Source organism: Lagopus muta, chromosome 1 (genome assembly GCF_023343835.1).
Source record: "Lagopus muta isolate bLagMut1 chromosome 1, bLagMut1 primary, whole genome shotgun sequence".
NCBI lineage: Eukaryota > Metazoa > Chordata > Aves > Galliformes > Phasianidae > Lagopus > Lagopus muta.
In genome coordinates, this window is record NC_064433.1 from 181080553 (window position 1) to 181102721 (window position 22169).

The 22169-nt window shown below is 39.2% G+C and overlaps 1 protein-coding gene across 1 annotated transcript in view; it reads right to left on the bottom strand.

Annotated features, from left to right (window-relative positions):
* Positions 1–3465: 3465 nt before the first annotated feature.
* CEP126 (centrosomal protein 126) overlaps positions 3466–22169 on the bottom strand; it is a 36521-nt gene continuing 17817 nt past the window's right edge. The window contains exons 6-12 of the mRNA XM_048943078.1: positions 12570–14673; positions 9219–9380; positions 8055–8179; positions 7668–7755; positions 6931–7140; positions 5014–5078; positions 3466–4273 (exon numbers count right to left, since the gene is read on the bottom strand). Coding sequence (XP_048799035.1) covers positions 4271–4273; positions 5014–5078; positions 6931–7140; positions 7668–7755; positions 8055–8179; positions 9219–9380; positions 12570–14673 — 2757 coding nt within the window. The 3' untranslated portion in view covers positions 3466–4270. The remainder of the gene's footprint in view (positions 4274–5013; positions 5079–6930; positions 7141–7667; positions 7756–8054; positions 8180–9218; positions 9381–12569; positions 14674–22169) is intronic.

Sequence of the window (22169 nt, forward strand, 5' to 3'; positions counted from 1 at the left end):
AGTAATTCTGTGCGATGTAAAGAAAGCCTTAAATATCAGTCTGAAGGGTAATCATCGATTGATGGAAGGAAAAGGATTTGTTGGCTCTTCCCAAGTGCTCAGAATCCAGCAGCTGCCTCTGGGCTCGCTGACTTAATGCACATTCCTTGGTTCTGAGAGTCACGCTGCTCAGACACCTAAACAAAAACTGTAATGCTGCCAAAGGAATCAAAGCACTCTAAGAAACAAAGCTATCGTCTTGGAGGAGAACTCTGTAACCCTAAATCGACTATCCTACTTGAAAGGATTTTCCTAGGAAAATACAGGCACCTGTTTTTGACAAGTCTTTCCCTGTAATTAAGAGAGGAAGCTGACGCATGGCCTCTGCTTTTGCCACCTAAACCGATTAACAGCAGAAGGATCCTGGCTGAGCTGGCATTCTGGCCTGCTGACTAGCAGGGTTGGTTTTGATCCATGGTCTCTGGTATTCGGATTATTTGCTTTCCCTTTCTTAATCTCTGTGGGGAAACTTTCCCTCACTATTTAAATATAAAATCCTCACCGTGCTGGAATGTTGCGGTATAGTGCATACAAACAGAGATGTAAGGGCTTAGCTTTTAGAGTGCAAACCAATTCTACAGTCAAACTCAGAAGGCCTTTGTTTGTTTGCTTAGAGGGTACACAGATGTCTTCAGTGGGGAATTTGACATGTCCTTGAGCACCAAAGGCCCAATAAGCAGTAACACACATCACAACCCTGTAGGCATATGGGCTCCAGCTTCCCCTTCTGGCCACTGGGACAGGACAAATGACAATGGCAACCATAAAGGGACACCAACTTTCAGCAGTTTTGATGCTTATACACAGTTTATCTTAAGAAGGTCCATATTGAATTCATCCCCTTTCATGTCTGTCAGATTTTCTCCCCTGACTCACTGCAATGCTCAGGTACAGGAGAAAGGTAGCAGGATTCCATTCTTCAAAGTGCTATTTACAGAAAACCAATTTTTCCATAAACATTTGTTGTCAAATTTCTGTTGCTATTTCTACACATGCAGCTAGACTTAATTTTGGCTGACATCACTCAATAGGAGGTAGTTTGAAAAATTGTCTGTTGTAAGGAAGGGCATAGTGGTTCTTATCTCCATTTTATGGACTAGTTCCCTCCTAAGCAATGGCAGCACTAATTAAAGATACTGATGTGATGATTTTCCCCATGTCATCATGGGGCATTATAAAGTTTGAAAAAAAGTATTTTCACCAAATATTATTTGATTATCTTCTTTTGGGAACGTGAAATATATCCAGGGAAATTCTTCTGAATTGTTCTTCTGAGTGCAGGTTTTCATGGTTGCAGTGGTACCACAGAATCACAGAATGGCTTCAGTTGGAAGGGATCTTAAAGATCATCTAGTTCCTACCGCCTTCCGTCAGCGGGGTTGCAGTACTGTGCCCACCAATGAAATACAGCTCTCTGAATCTCCTATACACATTAACAAAGGTTAGGAATAACACTGAGTAGCATTCGATGATCTACTGACAGAAACAAGTCCCAAATCCCACAGTTCCTTCTGGATAGATACAAAAGGAAAATCAGACATCTGATAGGGAATTACAAATCCGGAGCACCAGTAAAGTGCTTTTGCTGCTTCTTGCGGCTGCTTAGCAGCTTAGATCTGTTGGCTGATTCTGTTCACTGTGTGTACTTTTTATAGCTCTTGCAATGTTTGCTTTGCACTGAAACAGCAGAGGTAGAGCAAAAGAGAGGAGGTTAAAAAGTTACTGCTCCTTAAAAATTAACAAACTTCACAGATTTAGGTAACATGCTAGTTACTTAACAAAACGCCTGTGTTCTAGAACTGATGGAACAATGCAGACAAGTTCAAAGGGATCTAGATAAGCGGGATCACTGGGCTGAGGTGAACGGGATGAGGTTCAACAAGGCCAAGTGTCAGGTCCTGCGCTTTAGCCACAACAACCCCAGGCAGCATTAAAGGCTTGGGGACGAGTGGTTGGATGACTGTGAAGAGGAAAGGGACCAGGGGGTGTTGGTTGATGCTTGGCTGAACATGAGCCAACACTGTGCCCAGGTGGCCAAGAGGCCTACGGCACCCTGGCCTGCATTAGAAATAGTGTGGGCAGCAGGAGCAGGGAGGTGATCATCCCCCTGTACTCAGCACTGGTGAGGCCGCACCTCGAGTACTGTGTTCAGTTTTGGGCCCCTCACTACAAGAAAGACATTGAGGCCCTGGAGCGTGTCCAGAGAAGGGCAACGAAACTGGTGAGGGGTCTGGAGCACAAGTCTTATGAGGAGCGGCTGAGGGAGCTGGGATTGTTCAGTGTGGAGAAGAGGAGGCTCAGGGGAGACCTCATTGCACTCTACAACTTCCTGAAGGGAGGTTGTGGTGAAGAGAGGTTTGGCCTCTTCTCCCAGGCAATGAACAGGACCTGAGGAAATGGCCACAAGTTGTACCAGAGGAGGTTTAGGTTGGATGTGAGGCTTTTTCTCTCAGAGAGTGGTCAGGCACTGGAATGGCTGCCCAGGGAGGTGGTGGAGTCGCCATCCCTGGCAGTGTTCAAGAGGCATCTGGATAAGGAGCTGCGAGATATGGCTTAGTGCTTGTGGTGGCAATGGTAGTAGGAGGATGGTTGGACTGGATGATCTTGTAGGTTGTTTCCAACCTTGTGATTCTATGATTCTGTGATTCTTTAAGTTTATCAGCAAACACGACAAATCCATTGACGCGTTAATAGTTACACTACAAGTAAACTTAAAATCAAGGGACCGATGTACGATCTACCAGTCCAAGAGTGCCAAAACAGAACTGCCCTCCAAAATAACCACTTACAAAGATAACTGCAAGTGGACCAAGCTCTGCAGAAGGTCACCTAGACATGTTCTTAGAATCTGTATGTCCTTATGCAGGATATATTCATACTTGGCTCCATCTATGTATGTTAAGAACAGGAATGAGCCTCAGCTCTTAGTCTGTTGTCCCCGCTTTTGGTGCTTGTTACTCTGCTAGCATAGAGACTGTGTAACGTGTAAAAAAGCACGTGAGGAAAACAGAACAAAAAAAATCCTTTTGCTGAAATACGATGCTGAGGGTACAGTCAGCTTGAGAGCCATCACATGTGCCTACTGAATATGGGCAGCAGACAGCTCACAGCAATTTGCAATGCTGCCGCCAATATAAAGAGCAAAGGTGAAACTTTAGGCATTATTGACTGACAATCAAATAATTTGACGATTTATCACTTACAGCTGTAATAAAATATATTAGGAATTCTTAAAAAAGAACACCAGGAAATTAGGAGCATAGTTTACACATAATCTTAGTAGCAATTTTTTCCCCTTTTTTTAATTATGGTTATAGGAAATTTATACTACCAATACAAATGCTGAAAATATGAGAATATTTTCATTCTTTTAATATGCAGTACTTCAAATTACAGTTCAAAGTAAAATAGACTTAATTATCCTAAAATGCTTACCAATCAATTAACATTTATTATTTAAATTCCTGCATTCATCTTTATTCTGTGCCTAATTTTACAGAGTCAAATAATATACAGATGAAATACTAAAGCTGCAATATCCCAGAGCAGCTTGTTGAAAACAGTATTTCCTGCACAGCTGCTAGCTGATGTATTCTGGTACTGCTGTGAGGTTACTGCAGTATTCACCAAGGACGAGGAAATATACTGCCAAATACTCTATAAGAATGGAGAATGATGAGAAATACAAATGTAAAAACAGAAAACAAGAAACCTCCTTTGATGATATTACGTGATCTGTTTTCAATTACACATGAACAACTGTCCAACCTCTGGATTTAAATGCTGGCTTTACAAGGCATAATGCTATTCAGATGAACATCCATTCTTTATCTGGATGCTCTGAAACTAAGCTGAAAAAGATGGTCCTCACAATGAAGAAAAAACTGAAAAATTCCATTGCTTCTCATAGCATAAGAGTAGATAAAATCTCAGTTACCCGTTTTCTGCAGCTGGGAGCTTGCACAGCAGAAGTTCACTCGTCATCAATAGTTCCAAGCCAGTACTTGAGTACTGCTTCTGTATCTACAGGTAGACACAGCTGTTTGAATGCTGAAGTACTTTTACACTCGTACACACTTGTTGAGAAAGAAGGCTCTTAAAGATCCATCGGAGAACTTCGAGAGACTGGGCAGCCTGAGCAGTACTTAGTGTTTGTATCTTATTCCTGCAGTCACGTAGCTGACGAATTTGTGGGAGAAAGCCTTGTCACAAATCAGCCATCCAAGTCTGACTACTGCAAGACAGGAAAATACAGTTGTGTGGAAAGCAGCCATTTTTTCTAAAGTAGGACAGGCTTTGAAAAAATCCCCAGAGATACCTATGGGCTCAAAAATGCTTCAGTACAGGTCCAATAAAGGCAACTAAGCTACGTTAATTGCTGAAAAACACACTTTTTTTTTGCTTGTTTAGCCATAAATTTGTAAGATAGGAGGCAGAGGAGGTGAAACTGAGGTTCCATTTCACATCTACTAAGATCCAGAAGCACAGAAATAACAGTGAGTTCTGTGTGCTTTTAAAAACCCACTTTAAAAACAGGCAGCTGTTTTGAATTGGTGGCCTTCAAAACTTTTCTTTTTTTTTTTTAGTTTCAAACTCTGAGAGCATTTTTTCTAATATTTTTTGTAACAATTTTTCCAGTACAGTATTTGAAGGATGTAAAAGTAAATTAATAAAGTATATGAAATTGATGAAACACTCAACATGTGCCAGCAATGTGTGCTTGCAGCCCAGAAGGCCAACCATATCCTGGGTTGCACCAAGAGAAGCGTGACCAGCAGGATGAGGGAGGTGATTCTGCCCCTCTGCTCTGCTCTCGTGTGACCCCACCTGGTGTCCAGTTCTGAAGCCCCCAACACAAGGACATGGAGCTGTTGGAGTAGGTCCAGAGGAGGGCCACAAAGATGATCAAAGGGACAAAATAAGCCATCAGGTCAGTTTGCAGGACAGTTGAACTAAAACAAGTTAAACACTTACAAAAGGGGTGATTTTCTGTAAAACTCCTGAGATGGATGGATTTCTGGTCATGGCTTCTTGAACATCTAAAAATAGCATCAAAGTATATGATAAATTCTATTTAAAGCAAACATTAACATGGAAAAATGATTCCACCAAATATTCAGCACAAACGTTCCCAAGATTATAGAAATGTAGTTTAATAGAACTGTTCTTTCTTCCTCTGCTAATATCTGTTCAATATATGCCCACTGCTAATTTAAAAGATGTGCAGCTAGATACTGGTATCTGAAACATACTAACAAGTGAATAAATCAGCATGTCTGCAAAGAAATCCAGAGCTATGGGAAAGAGTGTGAGCTGCTCTAAGCTAGCAGCAAAAATTCTGGGCTTAGACTGGGCAGTGATTAGTTGTCATTCATCAAAAGTTACTGCGATGGAGCACAAGCTTGGGCATTTAATTTGGTAACAGATGAAAAACGTAGTCAAACATGTCAGGTACTTCACTTCCAGTTTACTTACTTAGAGGAACATACTTGTGCTTCCATATCTAATAAGCCTACCTGTAAAATTCCATAGCTTCCTATGACAAATTTTTCTAATAAAGCAAGCTAAATTTAAAATACATACATATGCATATCTCTTTAATTTGCAGTTATTTCATTAATAATCTTTAACTTCTTTCATTGTTTCTCCAATATTCCTTATGTACTATTCTTACAACTTTCAGTTGTACTTTTCACACTTCCTAAACTCCAGCTTTATTGCTTCCAGTCCCTTTGCTGAATTTACTTTTCCCTTTATTTTCTTATAATTTCCCTGTTATTCATACAGCAATTTCTTCTGCTTTTTTTTCTTGCAATAAAGCTCATAGCTACTTTCTTAACTTGAATACATCATACCAAAACTCTTGTCTTACAAATGAAAGAATTCTTTACTTCTATTTGCTTCAAAAGAAAAGCAGTGAGGTGCGGTGTAATGAAATTCTGACCCACAGCCAGATGGGAGGAGGAATTGTCTGCTGCAGTTGCACAAAGTTTGTCAGTAGTCACAAAGTTGTTTTCTCCTGTGGTTGCATTTCACAGAAGAATGAAGTCTTTTTCCTCAAGGTCCAGAAACCCACTGTTTGATGTAGTGATGGATAGTGGGCAGGAGCTTAATGGCATAAAGTAAGCCCAGGTTTGGTATGATTCCGCTCAATAGGAACTATTGGGGTAAACTGGTTAACTAATGAAATTATACAGATTTTAAGAAAAATAAGTAGAATAGTAAAGTAAGATCAGTGGACTTCAAGGATGCAGAGTCTTGTAAACTTCCATAATTGGCAAGTGAAATTGTGTATAAAACAAATCCAAATAAAAAGGAAAGTCAGGGAGATTTGGCAGTTCCATAAAGGGCAAAAATGACAAGCAGAAGTTATTGCAATGATACAGAAAGCCATGCAGACCAATGAGGAGACTCCATGGACAGTTACAAGCTTCCCAGTGACCTCCAGTACAGGACCACAGAATCACAGAATGACAGAATATCCTGAGCTGGAAAGAATCCACAAGAATCACTGAGTCCAACTCGTGGCCCCACACAGGACCACATGGCTGAGAGCATTGTCTGAATGGTGCTTGGAAAGGATAGAGTGCACAGAATAGAGAAAATGTCCATCTACTGAGAATTTGTATCAAAGATCTGCATGACCAGAGAATCACTGAAGTTGGAAAGGACCCTCAAGGTCAATTCCAACCATCCACCTAACGCTACCAAGTACACCACTAAACCGAGTCTCCAAGCAGTATATCCACACCTCTTAAATTTAACTCCAGGGATGAGAAGAAAAAAGATTTTATCACAAGATTCTTGTATTTAATCCACAATAACACATGACAACAAAATATAAAGTTACTTAATCACTTGATGTAGGATTCTTTTTATTATTAAACTTACTTTGTAGCCTTTGATTGAGACGATCAAGAGACTGGAAGATCTTCTCTTCTTCTATTGAAAGTGCACCCATGCCAGGCCGTGGAGCTGTGTTAAGCAGTAGGGGCTGTCTGGCTGGTTGCACACTTCCCATGGCTGCCAGGATTTCATCTTCTGCAAGGGCTGTACTTGTAAGTTTTTCTGCCATAAGAAACTGAGCAGTGCTTTCTGAAACTGATGAGATTACATGGTAAATGAGAAGAATGATGAGATTACAGAATAAATGAGAAGAGCACATGACATTTAAATATACTGCTTGCTTTCATGAGTATGAGTGTCTGTGAAACAAAATTCACATTATAAAAATCAAGGAACAAGATATGTTAGAAAATGATATAGTTAAGGTCACTAATGTGTCCTACAGTGGAGATCACTGGGGTGAGAGCAAGCTCTACTAGCCTTGCTTATATATGTGTAATGACAGCAACCAGTACCTGTCCATATTATACTGCCATGTATCATACACACAGCTATCTTGCAGTCAGTTAAATACAAACTGTAGGTTGTAATGCATTTATAGAACTATTACTGTCATGACACGTGATGCCATATCTTATGTTTCTCTGAAAAAATTAGACCTAGACAACAAACCACCTTTCTTACTTTGAAGCACTGCTGCCAAGAGATGCTACAAGAGATGTTACACTATATTAGGTCAGTACTTCATGTTTAGAAGTGATTGAAGAGAGATGTTACTATACCTTCCTCAGCCTTATGGGTGCCATTCATTTTTTGTGCTGGATCAAATGCAGACTGAACAGGACGCAGCTGGGCGGTACGTAACCCATTCTATCAAAAATATTTTCAGAGTTTTAAAAATGTAATTTAAGGTAACAGGAATTCTTTCTGACCATTTTAATTTATTACTTCATATAGCTAGATGTTTTCAAGTGCGAAAATATTAGTATATACTAATACAGTAGATGTACTGTAATTGGTTTTATTACTTTTATTAATTCTGATGGCAAGTTGACTTAGCACATTGATTCAAAATTCTGTGACATAGAACAAATATTTGATATTCCTGAAATTCTTTCAATTTTGAGGGTAAACAAGCCTTTATTTTTTTAATAGTATCCAATATTTACCTGTGTGTGATGAGCAGGCTTCCATCGTTTAGAATCTACAGTTTGCCTTCTCTGTCTTGTAAAAGCTCCGTGTTTGTTTTCAAAGCTGTTAAAAATCTGCCTTTGTTTTGTAACAGGAACAACACCTTAAATAAGATGCATGCAGAAATAACATTAAAAAAATGTAAAAACATGATAAAGATACTAGAAGCAAAACTAGTGATGGTGGGTAAATTTCTGTCTCAGAGCTTCAGAGTTCACCTTATGTATGTTACAGCATATCTTGCTGAAAGTATTTTCTTAATGTGAAGAGAGAAACAGACAAGTCTAAAGCATGTTTAATTTCATCTTAGGATAATACTATAAAATCCAGATGTAGAATAGCATGCACTCTGTAGTAATTTTCCTCAACTAGGAAAAGACCTGACTTAGATATTGAACCTCAAATTTATCTCCATTTTGTCAGTGCATTTTCAAAATTTAGCAATCTGGTTTCAAACTTAAAAATTAAGTTTTAAAATAAATTTCCATGCATACAAACTGGGGATGTAAATCATTATTTCCACATGCAAGTCAGGATCTGCATATTCAAGGATACATTACATTCTCCTTAGTAAATACAGTTACTTGATTTTTACTTGGAAATATAAATTAACTATTTGTTCCTCTAATATCATGTGCAAATGTATGTACAAATCTCATGAGGAGCAGCTGAGAGAGCTGGGATTGTTCACTCTGGAGAAGAGCAGGCTCAGGGGAGACCTTATCACTCTCTACAGCTGTCTGAAAGGTCGGCCTCTTCTCCCAGGAACAGCAACAGGATGAAAGGGGATGGCCTCAAGTTGTGAGGGGAGATTCAGGTTGGATATTGAGAAAAGTTTCTTTTCTGAAAGAGAGAGGCATTGGAACAGTCTGCTCAGAGATGTGGTGGAGACACCATCTCTGCAGGTGTTGAAGGGCAGAGAACGTAGTACTTAGGGACATGGTTTAATGGACAACATTGGTGGTAGGTGGGTGATTGGACTACATGATCTTAGTTGTCTTTTCCAAGCTGAACAATTCTATGATGCTGTGACTCTATAAACAGAAGTTTATGATTAGGCCAAGAGGTCTTTCAGTGATTTTAACAGAATTTTATTTCTTCACTTGTTATTATAGTGATATTTAACAACGCAGAATTCTTACTGTTTGCCTGGAAAAAGGCCCATTTGTTCCTCCTAGAAGAAACTTTGAAACAAGTCTTCTGGCTGCTGTCCCCAGTGGGAATACGGGATACAGGAGCTTTACAGGGCTGGCATTTAGTTGGATGTGAATTGTTGTAATGTGATATATGATGTTGAGTGATACCTGAAAAGAAAGAGAAATGTAATTGTGTTACATTGTATGCAGGCAGAAATTTAACAATTAAAGAAACCTCTTGTTATATTAGTAATCACGTGATCTTTTCCTGAAAAATAAATTCCAAAGTTACTCTATTGATGCACATCAATCTTTAATTGAATCAGTTCACAAGGCATAGTAGGTCTGTGACCAGGAAATACTCATGTAGGAAATTTAATTAAAAATATAATAAGTAATAATATCTGTAAGGGCATGAGATACTGAGATATACCTGTTTATCTGTAAGCATGTGAACTAGGGCCAGTATTATCATACAATCATAGACTCATTTAGTTTGGAAAACACCTTCAAGATCATTAAGTTTGTCATTAACCCGTCCTACCGAGTCTCATCACTAAATCATGCCCTTATCATGCCCTCAAGGCATTATTTGTCTCAGGCTAAATGCTAAACACATTTTCAAACCTTACTGACTGAATATTAAAGAACTTAAAATAATTCTTGCGTTTAGCAACAGAGAATAACTCGTGTCAGCCAGGAAATACAGATTTTAAGCCTGGAACCACAATACGAGGAAGATCCCCATGTACAACAATTTTATTTACTCATCTTGCTCTCACTTTCTGTAGCCTACATGTGGGCACACACTGCAACAGATGACATTTTCTTATGTCCTCAGAGACCTCAGTGAGCTCGGCAACAGTGTCACAGCAGACAATTTACTCAAGAGTAAAGCAGTATTCATTCTCATAGCAAGCACTTCAGGACAAAACCCACGGTGATCCATGTGCATTTGCAGGCAATAGAAGAAATAATAGCCAGCCATTAAGAGTAATTTAGCGCATTTAAATAAATAAAGCTTTCAAACCACAAAATGTAAGCAGATACTGAGAAAGGGCCACCCGCCTATACCTTAAAGAGAGGTTTCTCAGCCCCTCCTCTAACAGAGCTGGAGCTCAGTGACACCGGGACCGCTCAGTGATCTGATGTGCAAATCAGGGCATCACCTCTGCTCCAGGCCACGTATGGTAATGGCAGGCTTCATTCATTTCCAACGTAAAATCAAACAGGTTAACTTAAATCACGCATAGTTAAGATCATCTCTTTGCCTTTGAACTGAATGGACAAGGAGATAAAATTTCTCATTTCTCATCTCACTTCCTTCAGGCCAAGAATATTCATCTAGCTCTGTTCCCATCGTTAAAACTATGTGTTTACTGTAGATAAAATGAGAAACTTAGTTTCTCAATCCATGGGAATCCTAATTTTGCTAGAAAGTGTCTCTGAGCTGCACGCCGATCACAGCACGGCACCGGTTGGTGCTGCGGGCCTTTCGGGAGCCGGGCCCCAGCTGCTGCCACCAAGAGGAAGCGCAGCAGAGCACAGCGCACATTGCAGGCAGAAGCTGCCACAGCTGGGCTGCAAGGGAGACAGAAGGGAAACTGCAAGTCTGAAACAGTTCTGAAATGTAGAAACCAAGAGATGAATCTCCCACGGCTTTTCTTCACCTTCCCCATCACTCTCTGCAGCACACTGTTCCCAAGGTAATTCTTTTTTTTTTTTTTTTAAATAAAATGTGAGACTGGTCCTAAAATTTCTTAATTTTTGTAAATCCGTATTTTAAAATTCTTTACAAATCAGACGTTTTGCAAAACAGCAGCAGTTGTCTGGTAGAAGCTTTTAATTTTTTAAGTTTATATGTAATCTTTTTGAGCATTAATCATACTAATGAGGGCAAGATGTAATGATTTTAGGCATATACAGTGTCAGCATTATAAAAGCAAACAGATGTGCACTTCTTTCACTCTCAGCTGGCAGTGGCTGTCAGACTGCAAGCCGTGGTTCCCAGTTATCACAGAATCATTCCTGAGCTGAGCTGGAAGGGACCCATGAGGATCACTGAGCCCAGCTCATGGCTGCACACAGGACAACTAAAGATCACACTGTACGACTGTTATCCAAATGCTCCGTGAATTCTGGCACTGGGGCCGTGCCCACAGCCCTGGGCAGCTGTTCCATGCCCACCGCCCTCTGGCGCAGCCCCTTTCCCTCACCCCCAGCCGCCCTCCCCTGACGCAGCTCCATGCCGTTCCCTGTCGCTGTCACACACAGCAGAGCTCAGCGCTGCCCTCCGCTCCCTGTGAGGAGCTGCGGCCGCCATCGGGCCTCCCCTCAGCCTGCTCTGCTCTGGTCTGAGCACACCAAGGCACCTCAGCCGCTCCTCATACGCCTTCCCCTCCAGGCCATTCCCCATCTTTGTAGCCTTCCTTCGGACCGTCTGTAATAGCTTTACATCCTTTTTGTACTGCGGCATCCCAAACGGCATTCAGTGCTGGTGGTGAGGCCACACGAGTGCAGTGCAGGGTGGGACAGCCCTCCCCGCCCGGCGGCACTCTGCCCTGGCACCGCACGGTTTGGTTGCCCATCCTGGCTGCCAGGTCACTCTGCTGACTCCTATTCAACTTGCTGTTGACCAAGCCCCCCAGATCCCTTTCAGCAGGGCTGCTCTCCAGCCTCTCATCCTCCAGTCTGTATGTACAGCCCAGGTCTCCCCTTCCCAGGTGGAGAATCCGGCAGTTCCCTTGTAAAACTTGCTTATAAAAGCCCACTTCCTCTTATTTCATTATTTAGACCACCTGTCACGTCTGCTCATTACTCGGGATCTCAGGGAAACAACTTCATTTAATATTGTAAAGGACTTATAAAAACAAGGATCCACATTTGAGAGGCCCCTGGGCACCACTAGAACAGAAGTGATGACAAATGGCAGAAATTTGTTAAAGCTGGCTGCTTGGTGTGAATGGATGACAGGCTGAGTGTTTTAATTGAGAACCAATCTGTGCAATTTAGAAATCTGTTCTTATGAATGTCCCCAACCCACAACCATCACTTTCACCCAACTCAAAAAATCAGAACTTTGTTTTTTGCCCAATTCTCTCCCCCGAAGAAGTGAGACTTTGTCTTCCCATGTCATGCTGTCAATATGAAAATTTGAGACTTCCTGTTTTGACCTTTTTCCACCTCAAAAAAGTGAGATCTTGGGTTTTGATGCCATGTTTCCAATGCTAAAAAACAGAACTTTGGGTTATGCCCAACACCAAAGATCAGAACTTTGGGTTTTACCTAATTCCCACCCAAATAAGTGGGATTTTGGGTTTTGATGTCCCATTCTCAATGCAAAAATGTGGGACTTACCAGCAGCTGGCTCCTTGGGGGTGAGGGCAATACACTCTCCTTTCCATGCAGTTGTTTCCTCAGCTGTTGGGATACGATCAAGATGCAGTCTGTTTTCTGTGTTAGCACATTGCTCAGCGCAGGTTACAGGACAGTGCTGGCAGCCAGTTGTTGGCCCACGGCTCACAGAACCACTATGTTTTGCCAGAGGTTCACAGGACGTGCTGCAGAAAGGTGTGGACAGCACAGTTGCCACCTCAGAACTACAAGTTATGCTCTCACAGCTTCCTGGTGTACTTTTATTTAAAATTTGATCTGCCAACAAAGCTTGCCTTTGATTTAAAGAGTTCCCATTTGTAGAGGTAGCTTGAGGACAGGAAGAAGGCAGGGGCTGTCTCGCAGCTGGGCTGGCTCTGGTTTTGCCATGTTTGCTTCCCGGCGCAGGTGCAGATGGTGGCTGAGGTGCCAGCATCCTCCCTTCAACTGCTTGGCCTTCAGTGGCTGACCGCAGTCGAACTGCAGTGCCAGGGCCTCTGCTGCTCCTGGGCACAGAACATAACAGGTCTCTTATAGGTCTTGGTCTTCTGATTGTTTTTGCCTTATTTTTGTGTTGATTCTCTTTGTGAATTTCATCACTGTTACAACATTCTGGGGATTTGCCTTCTTCATGTTTTGATACCATCCAAACTTTTTTAGGACAAGAGGATCCAGCAGACATAAACGTATTCAGAGAGGTGCTTTCTTTATTTGATTTTGCAGAATTGACATTTGGTTTTGATATATGCAAATCTTTATGACGATTTTCTGTGCCCATGGTGTTTGAAGGGTGAGCACCCATACATGAATTAGCATAAGGACCATTACTTACAGTTTGAACACAGTGAAGCTGTGCAGAAGATATTTCACTGGTGCCCTCTTCATAGCGACTTTCATTATTTTTTGCTATTATTGGGTTAATTTGATCACACCATTTTAGCTTTCTACTGTTTTTTGTATTTTCTGCACTTTTCTTCTTACTTTTTGCAAGTTCTAAACTGTCTCTGATAGAAGACACAGGCCGAGTTCCAAAAACGATCCCGTGGTTCATAACCACAGCTTTAGCTTCCTTCTTTAAGATACTTCTGACTAGTTTTGCTCTTCTTCTGTCATAAATGTTGTTTTTCTGGGAGTTGTGCTGTACAAGAGTGCCAAAACCCAGCTCTGTGTCAGACACCCATGACATAGTTTCAACCACATTAGCCTTTTCTTTCTCTTTGTTATTCTGTTTCTTAACATTGCACAGAGCTGAGGCATTTGGTACATCCTGAAGCAAAAATGATCCTTGGTCAACGTCATCAATAGATTTAATGTTTTCTTCTTTTCTTTCAATCACTTTTCCTAAAGTATTTTTTAAAAAATCAGTGCTGACATTTATGTCCTTTGGCACCACATCAGCGGGGCTGGAAATGCCAGAGAAACACCTCTGATTAGGAAGTAAGATTCTGGATGTTGCAATAGGTTCAGTGGAAGTTTGCACAGACTTACTTCTTTTTTGTGGGGTCATTTTAAAGCTCTGATTTTGCATCAGATCCTGAACTCCTTGTCCTGGAACAGAATCGGGGCTGGCCCAGGCTTTGCTAGAACTGAAAACAGGATTAGTTGCTAAAGTGCTACGAACTCCAGAAGATGAATCATTCCTCTCTTCTTTTATATTTTGCAGAAAAGGAAATGCTTTATTTGTAGAGCTTTCTTGATTGCCAGAAGTAGAGAACTCTGCAACTTTTTTTCCAGATCTGTGAGAAACAGGTGGTTCCTCTTCTGTATTGTCTGTATGTTCAGCAAGAGTTAGAACGTTACGTTTAGCTAAAAGGTCCTCAGTAGGTAAGTCATTGTGGTTGCTTTGGAAATCTAAATTTCTCTGACAATTATTTAGATGCAGGTTTTTAGAAGTATTTTGAGCTGCATAAAACGCATCGTTACTCCTAGTCTGTGACTTTGCTGGAATATATGGGGCACAGTCACAACCTGCAGTCAAAGTTGATTCACTCGCTGGAGTGTAATTTCCGTTTTGTTCTCCGGCCTCAAGACTGTCAAGACTTGATAAGCTTTCTGAATCGTCTGTCCTTTTGACTTCTTTATGAACATTCTGTAATACAGACATAAAACAGGACTGCTAAATTTATCAGACATGCTTGCTGCTTTTTTTTTCTTCCCACTTATACTAGCTTTTCATTAATGAGAGCTTAGACCAAAGCACAATCAATAGTGTACCAGGTGCTTTTATGACTTAAGGGCATAGCACCAAAGCTTCCATCATGTCAAAATTTATCTGTGTCCAATTACAAAAGAAAATGATGTGCTTTGTGGATCAAACTGAGGCAGATGAGCTGCACAGTTCAACAAGTTTAATTGCATGTATTATATCAATTCTTCAATATAAAAATGGAATACTATTTGGGGAATCTAAACAAAACTACTGTTTCTGGATTATACTGTGATACACAATGGTTCATATGGTCAGGATAAATTAATCCCAACATGCAAAGGAGCTTACAAAATGAAAGAGAATCCAAGAAAACAGAGATTTGTTATTGAATTTTCTCCAAACTATATTTTTTCTAGACTGTATGGCTATGTTACTGCCACAAGTGAGGATGATTTAAACCTCATCACAGCAAACATGGCAAGCATCTCACAGCTACCCTAATCACACTGCTTAATCCCCTTCTTCTCATCTTTCAGAAAAAGGAAAGTACTGTTTTCTCAGTGAGAGCAGATCAGGTCTAAGGGTGTGGGAGATTCCACCCACTCCCCCAGCCATTTCATCAACAATAACACAGTGATGGATGAGAGTGACGGGCACTTCTGAACTGCCAATGTGAGCACTTCATGTATTTACTGTACAGCTAATTTCTTCACTAATACTTCTCCATGCAGACACTGAGATGCATGATATGGATGAAAATTCTAAGGTTTGAAAATGCAAGGAAAAGAGCATTTTATCTATGTTCAGATTCCTGTATTCTCTCTCTGTTCCACACAGCTGAGCATCAAAGTATTTGGTATCACACACTAGAGAAAAGCCTAAGAGAAGCTGTCTTAGATATAAAACAATGACTTTTTTTTTATTAGTGACTTTAAAACAGAATGGTTGCAAGTAGCAAAGTCTGTTCACCTCAGTAAGAGATTATATACTCTCTGGAAATAACAACAGAATTAATGTTTCAAAAATTTACTAAAAAATGCATAAAGCTAACTAGAGTGTAAGAACATATTTTTGCAGTAAAACTGTTAATTCTACCAAAAATGTTGTGCTACAGTATTGCATAGTTTATAGCTGCACAAATATTTTAATATTATTAATATATAATATATAATATATAATATATAATATATAATATATAATATATAATATAATATATTATATTATATAATAATATATAATATATAATAATATATAATATATAATAATTAATAATATATAATATATTAATATATAATATAATATATTATAATATAATATATTATATAATATATATTAATATATATATAATATATAATATATAATATTTTAATCCTGAAAGGCTTTTTATGATTGAATTAAACTGTATCTTGCATTAGGTGTTCAGAAGTTGCTGCAGTCCTCTACTACAGTTGTGATCTGAGATAAAGAAACTAAATACAAGAACAAAGAACCATGTGTATAGAAAGATCTCTGTAGGGAATGTTTTCAAATTAAAGCTATACAAATCAGTGTCTTTCTAAAATAGAAGAATAAATAATGCTTCGTTGGTTATTTATTAACTTTCATGTTTGGCTAGATTATATTTTTAACCTCTGCTTGAACTTAACCAAACAAGGAAAAACCACATACCCAGAGATTTCTGTACCAGTTCAAATTTAAGAACTAACTCTGGAATTCCCAAATGGGAAAAGCAAAGCCAACCAAACCAAACAGACGATAAAAAGAAGTTATCCATGTTAGGTTATTTCTTGTTTAAACTAGAGATTGCACCAGTAAGATGACTAGGTTAAATACAGGAGAAAAATTGTAATTGCTGAATAAAACCCAACTCTGTATCTATAGCAGGTAAGCTTAAACTACTACATCTAGAGGGTGTAAGAAGGGCTGCAACAAAAGACAAAACCAAAGCAATTCAAGCACTTTTGCTCCAGAGGTTGAAAACAGAGTTTATTCTGCATTGTATATGATTTTATTGTCCTTGTAAAACAGACTTCATGAGGACAAAAGTTCCAGTTGAGACAGCCTCCAGAAATAGGTTCAGAACAAAAGGATAAAGATGTCCTCCTTGAAATGCACAATGACTTTTACCTACTTGTGTAAATTTAGTTCACATACATTTATTTTGTTGTATTGTGCAGTTTCATCATTTCACACAGAAAACTCCTAATCATTCCAATTACATAATTATGTACTTTGTTTTGTTTTTGTAGCTTGCTATGCAATGATAGTGAATGCCAAATTTTCTGCTAAAAATGCATAACAAGTACTATGTATATAGACCTCAAAAAGCATTCAAGAATTATTAATTCTTTTATTGGTCAATAACTGCTCAGAAATAAAACTGAAAATCCCAAACATTTCATTAGGTTTCATCTCTAAGAATATTATCAGATGATAAGGAAGCAAAAATGTTTGTAACATATATTATCTCTTTGTTTTCTAGATTTGCATATCTGTTCTCATAGAATCACAAGGTTAGAAAGGACCTACAAGGTCATCCAGTCCAACCGTCCTCCCATCACCATTGCCACCACAAGCACTAAGCCATATCTCGCAGCTCCTCATCCAGGCGCCTCTTGAACACTGCCAGGGACGGCGACTCCACCACCTCCCTGGGCAGCCATTCCAGTGCCTGACCACTCTCTGAGAGAAAAAGTTCTTCCTCATGTCCAACCTAAACCTCCTCTGATACACCTTGTGGCCATTCCCCTGTGTCCTGTTTGCCTGGGAGAAGAGGCCAAACTCCTCTTCACCACAACCTCACTTCAGGTAGTTACAGAGAGCAGTGAGGTCTCCCCTGAGCCTCCTCTTCTCCAGACTGAACAATCCCAGCTCCCTCAGCCACTCCTCATAAGACTTGTGCTCCAGACCCCTCACCAGTTTTGTTGCCCTTCTCTGGACACATTCCAGGGCCTCGGTGTCTTTCTTGTAGTGAGGGGAATACATAAGTACAATTTATTTTATCATCTGCTGCCTCTTTTAACTTATGTCCCTTATAGATGAAATCTAACCCCAGCCTATCTGCACACTTGGCACTTTAGGAAAGGGAATACTTATCAGGAGTTACAGAGGTCACTTGTATGTCTTAGGCCTTAGAACAGCTGTGGCAAACAATTTCATGTTGGTAACACACTAAAACAAAGACAAAACATGACCCCGAGGAAACTTTGATGATGACAGTGAAGGAACAACATTGCAGTAAGTAAAATTTTAAGAGAAGCTGACAAGTGAATTCTCTGCCACTGCAATCTGTCAGGACTCCATTACACCAAAGGGCTGCTCTGTGTGCATTTGACATTTTCTGCAGAAATGCTGACAGCTCACAGCTCCAAGAGGTGAATAAGGATGCTCGTCTGAAGATGAACGCTGTAGAAGCATTACCTGTTCTGAAAATCCAGGCTCCTCACTTCTCTCTTTACTTGCAATTTTTGGTGTTTTTGACTGTGGCTTATTTACAGGAGTTCTTTGTGTGTTATATGAAAATAATGCTCTCCCTCACGTTCATCATGAAGCAGAAGACATCCATGTTCATGATGATACAAAGTGCAAAGCCAATGGGGTACATAAACACCTTCACTGACTTTGAGCTCATCAAGTATTTCTTTTTCCAGTAGTTAGTTCATTTTATTCAAAGGAGATTGCAGTGCAAATGCCTTACTAGCAATCATAATCACTTCATATACACTTTTATAGCCATATTAGAAAAGTGAACATTAATTAGAAGCTTTGTCTTTCCACTATAATCATGACATTGTTTAAGCTAGTCATACATTTACTACTCAACATTTGGCATACATACTAAGGAAGAGGTTATCAGAGAAACTGCCTCTTAGAAAGGACATGCTTGTGCTTAAAAGAATTTAGAATTAACAGCTTTTCAACCTCAAAGCTCTGTTGTTGGTGAGGAGTAAGGAGTTCTTGCCACAACACAGGAAGGGAAGTTTCATTTAAATAAACTGTTTTAAATAAACTTTTGTAGTGGAATGTAGAAATTAAACTGGAATGGTAAAGTCCATTAGAAAATTAATAATGCTGCCAGTGCATGTTTGAAAGACATGTAAAATTAATGGCACTACACTATGTCGATTTCACAGAAGATTTGGGCTGAGCCAGTAAAGCAAATCCCATTGAGGAAGGACTTTGGTGCTTGTGTTACACAAAAGATTCAGAATACTCCACCAAACCCACCAAAGAAGCTATGGGGCACAGGATGACCAGAGAAAAACTTCCTACCAATACCCTTGTCTTTCCTGGACTAATTCCAGCTTCTCTCTCCCCCACCTCATCTAGGAAACAGAAACTAGCTATGAACTGATTATTTAACAGGACTTGATCTGTTTGTCTGAAAAGCTCTCAGAGGATGCTACAAACACAGTCTCTTAACTCCTTGCGATGAAAAGAACTCCCTTCAAAACTCTTAGGCCATGCAGCACTTCAGTAATTGATGCTGAAAGACTTTGAAGGCAAAGTGACCTGAATGCTCGTTATCAGGGTTTTGAATCTTAACTTACAGATGTAATGAAGTCCTGAGACAAGTGTACAAGACCATGTAGGGAATGTATTCAGCCATATATTTCTCTCTGTTGCTCTCTGTTAGCAAATACAGCATTCCTGTACTGAGTGCTTGTTCTCAGGATCTCTGCTCCAGATGCTTAATTATCTCATGGACTAACACAGTCCTTCAGCCCCAGAAATGGAATTTATAATACTACTTCTTAGATATTATTTACATTATCAAATGATTAAATGTTGAGATTCTGGGGATCACAATGCAGGAGTTCTCTTTTTATTTCTAATCCATTCATAAATTTTCTTTCAGGAAGTGGCACCTATTGTGAAAATTTAAGAGAAGTCATATAAAAACTGTATGGAAAAGTAATCTGAAAACTATCAGAAGGCAAAATTTAGAAGAATTAAGCTCACATATGCAGCATAAATTGTAAGGCTACTTAACTCAGTTGCTTTATAATTGTTTAAATGTTATACATAAAATGCAAGGACATTGTTTAATGAGCAGATTCATAATTGTTTATCCATCTATGTTACATTATATTCCATGTCATTTTGGTTATCCCAAAAAGGAGAAAGGAAATCAACTAATTCCCATCCACTTACACTTTTTGGAATTTGCAGATTGCAGGATAAATGTTTTAAAAAAGATTTTGTAGATAAAACTATTTCTAGACAGTATTTTAAACAGAAAGGAAAGCAAATAACTATAAGATTTTCTACCAAATTATAGCAAAGGAATAGTCTTCTCTCTCTCACTTATGTTTAAGGTTTCAATGATGGGATATTTTCCAGAAAATGTTTCCATCGAGATCTGATGTGTGGTGAAAGGAGGGAAGAACAGCTGATGGAAGAAAGCGTTTCTTCATCTTCTGTAAAAATCAGAATCCACCCTTATTTGGATTCTGATGCAATGCATACAAATAAGGCAAAGCTGACACATTGAATCAACTGGAGCTGTAACACCAGAAACAAATATAATAATACTACCTGAGCAGTACAGACACCTCCAAAAACACTCACAGCCATACTGTGTGTGAATAGCATTTTCTGAATTATTTGGAGTTCAGATCTCTCTGACTTGCAAAAAAATTACTATAAATTCATTGTAAATTTTATTTATGAATTTAAATGCTATAAAAATGAGAATTCCCCTTTCTTTTGCAAATGTAAATACATTGCAATGATAGAACAGTTTTGCACCTATTTCCATACCATCTTGTGTACTTCACAGCAGTGGCCACGGTAAGAGGTGAGTTTACATCAGCAAATCCTAAAGGCCAGCTATACAAATGCTCTTCTAATACACATTTATACCTCTTTAGAGACAAATTTATCTAACTAAATTTCATGTAATTGCCAGCACTCATGGCATGTTTCATTTATCTCATCACTTAAACTAGTTACTGACTGTTACACATTACCTGCTTTACAAATCTCAGTTTTTTATCAGATATTTTTCAAGTCAAATATTCCTCTTAAAAACTTTGCAGAATATGATTTATAAGAATACGGGTCATAGTTTTGGCCAATGAAATGTAAAAGATTTCAGCTTCTACCTTCCCCTAAAAAAAGCCTACTGAATTCAAGAGCTGATATTTATGTGCTTATTTTGACACTATCTGAAAGCATAATTATGTTGTCTGTTAAGAGATCTGTCAGCCTCCTCGGACCCAGCTGTTCTGTTTGTTCCTGTCCTTGAATTCGGAGTGTCTGGTTTAAAGCTTTGTCTCCCAGCTGGTGACTCATGCTTCCTTATGGAGATGTGCAACTACCAGGCATAAACTGCACATCGACCTCAAGCTACAAAGTCCTACAGCAGTGCTGCTAGGGTTTGATAAGAATTAATATAGTACTAAATTGAAAGAGGTGACCAAGTTGCTTGGCTCCTAGGCCACCACGAGCCTACCAGGACAGAAGATGAAAATTTGAAGAAAATGGTTAAATTTTACTATGCTTCCCAGTTCACAAGCAGGGGTTTATTTCTGGTAAAATGAAAAAGAAAAAGAAAAAAGAAAACCAAAGCACAGCTCTGTCATCTTCAAAGTTGAAGTTCTCCAGACAGTGATACTTCAATCTTGGTGGGAAAGCAAGAGATCTCCCACCTTTCCCTTGAGACACTGGTATATGCTCTTTCTGACACGACCAAATTATCATAATTAAAAATAAATGTCAGACCAGAATGCACAAACTTTTGTATTTTCCACTCCCATCTTGAAAGCAAACGTTTTATTATTGCTATAACTGAAGTAAACTACAGAGCAGATACTGATGTTTTTCCTTCTGTTCCTGTCCTTTTCTACATTGATGAACATTTTACTTTATTCCAATAAAACAAGTCACTTCAAAAAGATTCTGAGGTACAGGAAAAATCACTTAGTGCATATCTATACATATTTGGATGCATATGAATATAAAAAAACGAAGGCATGGTAATGAACAATAGCTGTTCTTTTGAAAACGTCCATGCATAGAGAGGAGGTGCAGCTATATATTAGGTGACAATTCTCCATTTCTCTCTTTTTATGCTTTGTGATGAATGTTGTGTGTATAACGATCACAATGTTCCCACAGAGTCCTACTGATGTATTAATCTACCACTGAAACAAAGCCTTTCTGTAGTGAAAATGCTGTTTCAGTACAAATCCTCTATTGCCATCAGTTAAAGTAGGGCTTTCTTGAGGCAAGGTGTTCTTCAATTCACTGAACAGCCAGATTGTTAGATATGAAGCTTCTAATGTCATTTTCTACAGCACCAACTTGGAAACAAAGTACTACTTTACCTTAAAAACGACTACTTGGAGGAATATATAACCAAAACAAGTCCAAGTATCTAGGCAGAGTAAGTTAGTCTAGAGATAAATTTCAATTTGATTAGCAGCCCTTAC